Here is a 10245-nt window from a genome sequence, read left to right on the forward strand (position 1 = left end):
TCAGTTGATGCTGATTGACGACTTGACGAAACTACTTGGTTCGATTGGTGTAAATCAACTCGTAATGTTCTAGGCCATATTAGATCGCTATTTGTTGTTGAGTCATGCTTTGCCGTCTGTATAATCGCACTGTTCCAGGCTTCCTCATCGTAAAAACGACCAACGGTGATACCTTCTAATATGTTAGGGTTTCGGAAGACCATTGGGTGAGTACTGGCAACAATTACTCTTTGTTCATTATCAACGTAGGGTGCACTCATCACCGTTGCAGTTTTGAACCTATGTGAATGATACATTGTGGGGGATCCTCTTTCTTTTTTGTGAGCATTTTGATGACCGCCCAACGCTTGTGCATTGTAGAACTTCCTGATGCAGAAGTTGCATGTAAAGATCTTGTGCAATGTGGTATTTTTTGGACGGTAAACCGCAGATTCTCTGCTGCGAGATGTCCTATGAAAGCTTGATCCAGGCCATTCCCTCCACTTCTTTATCTTGCTAATTCTTTGAATTGTACCAGTACGGTTTTGGTTGTTCACATGAATTTCTCTCGTTGGATACATTTCTTGTTTTTCTAAAACTACTTCACTCTAGGAGATCATTTTGAGACTCCATTTTTCTGTGTAAAATCAGATGTGATGCCAATTAAGATGAGAATGAAATTTGGGGATGAATGAGAAGGGAGACTCGAGTCTTTATATAATATAATAAAAACAATTGGAAATAATCAGGGTATGCGACCTAACGTTGTGAAGTAGATGCTATACTCATAAATATATAGGGACAGAAACATCTAGCCGTAAGCTTTTCATGTGTACCTTCACTCTCCGTGCCTAGATTTCCACAGATGGTGGGACCCCTTATTTTCCCTGGCAGGAGGGGCCTACCAATGTCGGAGCGGTTTTTAAGTCGAAATGTGGACCAATAAAATCTGGGAGTTCAAAGTTAACTCGACGGCCCCACAAGTCTTAAATACCCAGGCCTAGAGATCCCAGTGGTCGAGGGGTTGGTCCACATTTGTACCATGTGTCAAGTTGTATGAACGCGTACCGTCGACGATATTGGAAAGTGGATTCCGTGAATATCGATAGAAATTGAGGTAATCCTGATCCATAATGAATACCAAAATAACTGGGGACAGTTTATCAAAGGCAACACGTCGTGGATAAACTTAGTCTACGACGTGGGATATTATTCGGCAAAAGCTGTCGGTAAGTTAAGCATTTCCGTGACTCCGTCTAATGGTCTGCATCAATAATATATAGGCCCATCCCTTTCCATCCGAGATATCTCGGGAAATCTATCATTTCCGAGTGTTGAGACGTTTGTGGTCCATTGGATCCCTTTGGTATGTTTCACGGAAGTCCTTGGGTGTGTCATGCACTTTGCCTACTGACAAAAATTGCCAAAAATAGCCCTACCATCGGCAACTGCCGAGAACTCGGAAGTCGGACCATACGAATCAGATATATTTTTGAGGTAATCCTAATTGATCGTGACCGTAACAGAGATGGTCTATTCTGCTTTATACACAATCACTTTTCGGGAAATAAAAATGTTTATAATTCAGAGTTTTATTATGTTTTATCTTCATTCCTCGAAAAAAAGGTCCAAAACCTTGTCTCTCACTAGCAAATTCTTTTTTCAAATCAGCAGCAAAATCAGTATCAGATTCAGCGATGTCAAGCATACCACAAGCTCTATGGTTTGAAATTCTTTCAAGGGTTCCTGTGGAAACAACCTTCGTATGTAAGTGCGTCTTCAGATTTATGCGAGATATTATTTCTGAAGATGGTTTTGCCATGTTGCACATAAACCATGCGATTCAGAAAATTAATCTAAGATTCCTTCATTTTACCTTGAAACTAAATAAATTAATGTTTTTTGGATTTTCGACATCTATCACAGTTCTCTCAGAGGGTCATGACACAGTATTGGCGTCTACGGGTGTGTATACGGTTGTATCGGATGTCCCTTACAAATATTCAAATTCTTATGTTACTCTTTTAGGTTCATCCAAAGGTTTGGTTTGCCTGTTGTATCATAAAGACCCCTCTCCGTTTTTCTTCTGTCTTTAAAACCCCGCTACAACAGAGTACATGAAACTACCCGAATTACCATCTCTAAATGAATACAACCAATTCGATATATGTATTCATAATTTCAGTAACGACTGTAAGACTGACAATTTTAAATTGGTTATTGTTGCAGCGATTCACGCCCCTGGTGATGGTTCCGCTATTCACGTCTTCAGGCTACGTGAAAAGTTGTGGAGCACTCAAACCATCTGTTATAATATCCATCCTTCTAACGACGAGGTACTTCTTATTGGTGCTTTTCATTGGGTATGTAATATGAGAGGCTCTGCCGGTCAGTTCATATTATCGTGGGATATCCATTTAGAGGTATTCAAAGAAGTACCATTACCAAAAATAAACTGGGGTCAGAGCCTTGTCTTACTGGATATCGGGATAATGGACTTGTATCTCTGTGCCCTTGTACGTGTTCCGACGAGTCAAATTCAGGTATGGGTGATGCATGAATATGGAGCTGGGAATTCATGGTGTCAACGTTACATCATTACCAATGATACTATAGTGAATCATCCTAGTTTCGCAATGGGATATGCATACTCGTACACTATGAAGGTTGCGTGTATTTTTAAAAGCGGTGAAATTTTATTCTGGGCAGAGTCTTTTATATAATCCCCCAGTATCAAACAGTTAGAGATGTACGCGCGGGTAGTCCTTATTTGGTAATCAGAGGCCTGAGCTTTTATTTGGAAACCTTAGTTTCCCTCGTCTCTGATACATATGTTGCGAGTCGGGGCGAACCGGTAAACATTACACCGAAGAAACGTAAGACGCAACGCGGAAACAATTGGACTAAGAAAGTGGATTCGTCGACTGCTGTTAATGTGGAAAGGCAAAATTAAATTAAAAATAAAAAGTGGCAAAATTAGATAGGTAGCACCTTTGAAGATGCACAGAAGAATATGAATATGGAGTCTCCCTTTTGTGAGTTTGTCATATAATCTATATGTCAATCATAATATATAAAATCGAGTGACTGAAGTGCTTTATTTTTGAATAGTAGGTCTAGGACCTGATAAATAGCGAGAGTGAAGTTGGATGCATCGTTATATAATTTAAAAATAAGAAAAAGTATTTAAAATGGGTTGGATGAAACTGAAACTATTTATATCCTGGCTAATTTTATGTATTCGTCCATTTAAATAGTATCAAATTTTATATGTCGACTAATTTTATGTTTTCGTCCATTTAAATAGTATCACATTTTATATGTCTTCTTCACCGAGCATTGTATTGGGTTAATTGACCAATTTTGAGAAAAGAGAACACGTTCGATGAAATCAATTTTACGATTATTTGTAACTCGTATTAAGGATTGATTTGTGGGGACAACTTTGAAGAATGGAAGCATTTTCCGTTTAGTGAGGTGGAGTAAATGGTAAACGATGACAGCAGAGGGAGAATAGGAGTGTTATCGTATCAATATTGGGATATACGCTTTTCCATAAAAGACTGTTGATGACATGCCATACATCCATGCATCATACTGTATTTCCTCGAACTGAAGTTAAATCTAATCTTATGAATATCCCAACGACCATAAAATTGATATAACAAGCACGATGTAGATAGGGTTCTCATAGTTTTCCGATTTGCGGAAAAAAAACGTGTCCATATGAGCTCATTGGGTCAAGAGCATAGCTCAAAGGTATCCCATCAACTCCAGTAAGGAGGAAGTCGGGGGTTCAATCCCCGATGACAACGGTGTTGGGTCTGTGGCAGTGGGGCCAGTCCAACTGAGTTCTGGATAGGGGCCTGGGGCCGGCTTTCGCGTGTAAAAAATATATATATATATATATATCCCAACCACCATAGTAACTGCGTATCCATTAATGTAAACAACTCCAGTTGCCGTCCATACGACTCCAATGCATTCAATTAAATTGAAAAACCTTTTCCACTGGAACACGTTTAACCAACTGGCGTAATCTTATCTACAACTTTCATTAAATGCAAATTTATACACCAGATGCTACACCAAAATGCTTTGGGCTTTGGAGTGGGCCCTATTATCCCCCAAATTTACCTACGATCCCCCACCTATCACCACCAGAAAAATTAGGAACCTGCGAAAAAAATTGCAGCCTATGAGTGGATGAGGAACAATTACCAATAGTCATAGGATACATTACGTAGGTGGACGGTGCAAGGGAATGGGGAAAGGGGTGGGGGTTATTTAGCATTTTCTATAAATATTGTAGTTTATCATAGTGAGAAGCAATAACCCAAATAATCACATTGTTGATTAATCTTTAGCTTTATCGTTCGTCTTGGGCAATTATCGGTCTTGTGACTTGCATGCTAATAATATCTTCAATACGTAACATTTCCTCTATACATGAAGGAACTATAATTATGAAGTAAAAGCTACTATATTTCAATGCGGAAGTCGGGGGAAACGGTTTAGAGAATTTTTCGAGAACTTAGCTCACACCGGAAAACTCCTCCTCATCTCTGTGAAAGACGAAACATCGCAGCTTAAACCAAGTTTATACTTTTGACTTTAATAGTCGAATTTAAACAAAGGACACTTATTGTTGAGTGCCTTGGCTGGGTGCATAAAATTTGGGATCCACATAAGGGTAATAATAGTCGAACTATAACATTAATATTTAAAAAATAAATAATATATATATATATATATTACATATTTAAAAAAAAAAACCAACACCTAAAATTCCCAACACACCCATGCCAACAAACCATGACATTTTCAAGATTACTGAGGACCTTGACAAATTTCTCTAACCCAGAAACGTTCTCTTTCAACTGTTAACTTCATCGACCATTATTATCTTTTCTTGTTAGTTGTGGAGGTTCATTTCCAAGTTGATAAATGATGTTGTAGAACGAGGACAACTTACTGGTTTTCAAGTTGTGGAGAATGGTATAATTATTTCGCACCTCCAATTCGCGGATGATACTCTTATTTTTTTGGCGCAAGTGTAGAAGAAGTGAGAAGACTATTTATCATCTTGGCGGTTTTTGAGAAGGTTATAAAGCTCTGAAACTCAGGAATGCGACTTGTTGATATCCTTGTGGTGTTACAGGATGAGTACCCTGGCATTGCTACTCATATGAGGGTCGTTTACAATGCGATACATAAATCCAAGAGAGTAGCATCGGAAGGACGGTGGTGCTGCAGAGAAATTGAAGAGAAGGTGGAGTTATGTTCGAGTTGGGAAGGAAAAAGGGGGCTAGGGTGTTAAGCAGGTGTATCGGGTTTGATTTTCCAGTGACGGAGTTGTTGGGTGTTGAGCAACTGTATCAAACTATATTGGGTTTGGGTTTTAATTCTAATAAGCCCATTTTTTCTTCAAAACAATCCTCTTCCAAGCCCATTGCTAGGTTTAGTTTGCAAGCGGCTTGCGAATGAGTTGAAAACGGATTGCAACCACTCTGCGCGATGTTTCCTTTTTCAGCGAAGCTCTTTCCTTCTGCCTACGGCCTCCAAATCTCTGCTCTTTTTGCTTCTCAAGACATCCAAGCTTTATCTTCTACCTAAAAACACAAAGTTAATGAGTAAAAGTAATTATTCTTGAAAACAATGAAAAATACCAAATTTGTCCATCTCAGTGTACACCTGACCAGAGTTCTGGACCAAAACCACTTCACCATCGCTTTGATGTGGGATTCCGATTCTCCCGAAATTTTGTCACCAAATCTCACATGCTAATTCAGGACTGTGAAACTGAATAGGAAACCCCGCAAACACTGTGTTGTGTTCAATGTCCTCACACGGATTGCGAAAAATATCATGCCTTGTTGTTTACCTCACATATCGATTTAAAAACTAGTTGAAATACAGTTTTCCAAAGTTGCACTAGTTAAAACGATAAGTTAAACAAAGATGTACAAAACAAAGCGAAGAGGCCAGGGAAAGTAGTACCATAAAAGTTTTTTTCCTTTGAAAGACTTAATTATTCTCAACTACCAACTATTAATAGTGATGTAGGTGGGCATTCGGTTCAGCAGTGGAGCCTTATCTGTGGGGTATTTTTTGGTGTAACATTTTACAGTTGAAGCATTTAAGGAATTTGAAAAATTGGATTATTGTTTTCGCTTTCTTGACCGTAGAAAAAGTTCTCTCCCACAATACCTATATAGTTGCGCAAGGTTAGGCAGGGTAGAAATAAATGTAACTACAGCTGGCGTCTATTATATAAAAATCGACCAAAACCAACCTTATATTCAGTTCAACATGTTGTTCCAAGTAGCTTAACATTCAACCGTTTAAGGATATCACTGTTGGCATCCTGAAACACACATCCACCTTCATGATTAAACTTCCAAGTACCCTCTAGGCACCGGATTGTTAAGAAGTCAAAACAAATAAAGCTAGGTCCGTAACATCCACTGTGAACGTTATGTCCGACTCTATCTCTCTTAAACCTGAGTTCAACCTCCCTACAGAAACTTTACAAAAATGCAAAAGCCAAAGTGAAAAGATGTTAACGGGTAGAATATTCTCCAACCAGTACGTCAACCTAGACGAGATGCCTTCAAAATTAAAAGGTAAATGGCAACTTTCATATGAACCCAGAGTTAACCACATAGGAAACTATAAGGGTGAAAATCGATTCGTGTTTACTCTTGAATCAGCAGAGGATGATGCGACGTGTAAATGTAGAGCTCCTTGGAAATTCTAAAAATTCAATCTAGCTCTAGCACAGTACGAGTATACAAAAAACCCCAACGAGGTTGGTCTGGATGTTGTGGAGTTCGATGTTTGTATGTACAACATCACACCCGACAAATGGGATGCAGACATCCTATACCAAATAGCATCGCTATTAGGCACACCCGTTTCGTATACAAGACCTCACACAGCTCATTTTGGGGATCAGTACATCAGGTATAAAATAAAGATGAAGATGAACAAAAGGTTTCCAAAAACCCTTAAGTTCTGGTTTGATCCTACATACTCGATCATTGTTAGATTTTTTATGGTGGCTTCCCTAGTTACATCTGTCCATTGTGCAGAGTGATAAATCATCCATCTTTCATATGTACTACGGCTCAGCCTCATGATGGGCAAGGAAAACTTGTTGACGATGTGAGCCTAATGATGATCCAGCAGCAGTCAAGGCCTTCTCAACCCACCAAATTCATTCCGGAACGGACTCCTCAAATGTCCACATCACCCCAACTGTCAGATATAATCACTTCAGGGTTATCTGTTAGGCGTGGTTTAAACTTCCATCCAGAGATTTCGAAAAAAAAGATGATTTACATTGGCTATCCCACTCTGATTCCCATCCCCTCCTTTGGAAGCCCCTTCAGCGTGAATTTTTTTGTGAATCGATTCAAAGACTTCGCACGTGTGCCCGTGCTACTTTACCACCAACCACCTTTGAATCCCCATTATCATCACCAGCAAACCTTTCGGATAACAAGTTACCCTCATATAATTCAACAAGAAAAAAGATCCCCTGTTAACATTGAAGATCGTAAAAACATCACCACCGGATTCTAGTCCTTTGGGCCGCTTCCTCCCGAATTCCTTGTTGGTTACTACTAATGTAGCAGAATGTCCGGCACCAGTATCTGGAGAACGGCGAATGATTGAAAAATCAAGGAGTGAAGGTACCAAAATGTTAGGGTACCAGAAGCATTTGGATATTGAAGGCAACCGAAGAGAATCTCTGGGAAGAGTTAAAATATTCAATCCACTAGATGATGTTCGAGTACGAAAAAAACCCAAGCTAATACCGGATCATTGTTAATTCCAAATGTTTGAACTTAAAAGACTTTTCTAGATATTCCATGTTTTTGCAAAAGTTCTGTACGAACCGCTCCATTGAACCACACGAAAACTACCCTCTCGGAGTAGTTTCCTAATGTGGGGCCAAACATTATCAGAACAAAAATTCTAAACATACAACAATGAAGAATATTGAATCGTGAAAGCAATGAAAGAATAGACTAATTGGTTACTCAAGAGAGCTACAGTAACAGTTCATTATGGGTTTATTCAATTGATCATGATTCCCAACATCTTAGTCTCCCGTTTGAAATCAATCGGAAGAGTGAATGGAGGGCTGAGACTGATTTTAGATTAACTTTTTTTAAAACAAATTTTAATCTGACACCTGCATTGGCTCTTCTGCTGAATCAAAGTGAATAATATCTTCTCAGTATTTTTATGAACTCGTGTGTCCCTCACGTCCGCTTGTTCAGCTTGATAAAGAAAACTCTGGTATCTCTCTTGAAGACACTGTATGATGGTTGAAACTGACAAGAGGACAACATGAACAGGACGAACAAAGGAAATAACAAGAATGAGAAGAAGAACATGAATAGGAACAGGAAGAAGAAGAATATTGGTATGGCGCATGTTCCGTGGAAGAAGAAAAATGAGCTCTTTGGATAGCTGGAGTTCAAGAAATAGAAGTGAAGATATTGTTCCCTTTTTATTGCAAGAAGAAAAATGTATTTTGTGTCTATTGTCTCTCTCTCCTCTCTAAAAACACCCTAACTACATCAAACAAACAAAAAAAAACAGCTGCCACTCATTTGCTTGCTCGGATTTAGTCCAACAGGGCTAGATCCAAGCAAGATTTCAATATATTCTTTTGGTTCTCTTTAGTTTTAGTCGTTTAATTTGGTCATAGAATAGTATTTTGGGGTTGATGCAGAGGTCAGGTATCCATGGTTGCTTGAAGTTCTCTTCCCCCATCCCCATGTCTCTCAATCTCTCTTCAGATCTTTGGATTGAAGCTGATCCCATTTTTTATTTTACCCAGCAAATATTTCACCTCATCGTGGTTTGAAGTAATGGTGATGAACTTACCTACTACTTCCGTATCTCATCAAATCTCTGAAATCCTATATCAATTTCATCCCTCAAACCCTTGCATACACACTTCAATCTCAACCTAAATAGTACCTCCATCAACAACGTTACAATGCCATGCCATCTCATACATCTCTTACACCCATCCCATACATCTCTTACACCATCTCCTTGATCTTCAGTTCATAACCAACAAAGGTGTTGGTTTCTGATGATTAAGCTTCCCATCTTATCTTCAGTTCTTAATCAACAAAGATGTTGGTTTCTGATGATTAAGCTTCCAAATGTTGTGATCTTCAGTTCTAATTTCTAAATCAGCAAATGCTGGGATCTCTCTTGGGCTACGATGAGCTTGTGTCTTGGATTTTCTTATTTTACAATTTGTAATCAATCCTTTGGAATCTTTAGATTTTCTCCTTAGTCCTTATTCTTTCAATTGAAAGTTGCATTTGCATCCCTTATAATTTTTTTCTTTCAGAGTTTGGTTGTAATAATTATTATCTCTTCAATATAATCTCTTTTCACGGTCAAAAAAAAATTGCAAAAATTATAGATTGACCGACACTTTCTCCGGCACAATATCCCGCAAGAAGAAAAGGGGTACCCGCTTTACACGGCTCATATCCCCGTACTAAAAGAACGCTAAAAGGACCGTTCTATTTTTTATCGTCAATTCCTAGAATTTTTTCATTGTATTTTCAGAATCACAATCAAGAAATTTTGTTTATAGAAGTACTAAATATTTTTCCCTTTTTATTCTTATTATTATATGTTAAGATGTCAATTCAATAAATTATGTTTGTGAATTTGAAAGTAATTGTGCACGAAAGACAGTTGCAATATAATAATAATAGCAATAGAATAATAATAGCAGTCTTTAGAAGATATGAAAGTAGTTGTAATAAAAGTAGTAATAATAGTAGGAACGAAAATTGCAATAAAATGATAAAAGTAGTCTTTAAAAGATTTCATTGTATCGTTAGCCTGTGTAGTCACCTCCATATTTCCCAGTCTGCAGCATGATTTCAGTGTATTGTTAGACAGTGTAGACATCGCCATATTCCGCAGTCTCCAGTATTTTTGCCACCACTTTTTGCCTCATACGGTGGAAGATACTTCTAAGTTTTTCTTCATTCAGTTCAATTTCCTTGTTTATGTTTGAGCATCTTTTCATGAAGTAGCAAGTGTACACGAGGCAATGTGGGTGGCTTCCTTGTTGTGGACACTTGATTGGCTTCACATCAGTGTTGGCTATTCGCTTTCCCCCAAGGCCAGACTCTTCTTGTTTAATTCCTCTGTCATTGTCGATGCCATTTTATTTGAATCTTCGATGCACTTACATGCATTTGCAGTCAGTGA

General features: G+C 38.4%; 1 protein-coding gene across 1 annotated transcript; it reads left to right on the forward strand.

The window, feature by feature from the left end:
* Positions 1-1676: 1676 nt before the first annotated feature.
* Positions 1677-2702, forward strand: LOC113312754 (F-box protein CPR1-like). Its single transcript, XM_026561491.1, has 3 exons — positions 1677-1746; positions 1906-2019; positions 2209-2702. Exons 1-3 carry the CDS (start codon positions 1677-1679, stop codon positions 2700-2702), a joined length of 678 nt encoding a protein of 225 aa, XP_026417276.1.
* The last annotated feature ends 7543 nt before the right edge of the window (positions 2703-10245 follow it).

This window comes from Papaver somniferum, chromosome 9, assembly GCF_003573695.1.
Source record: "Papaver somniferum cultivar HN1 chromosome 9, ASM357369v1, whole genome shotgun sequence".
Classification (NCBI taxonomy): Eukaryota; Viridiplantae; Streptophyta; class Magnoliopsida; order Ranunculales; family Papaveraceae; genus Papaver; species Papaver somniferum.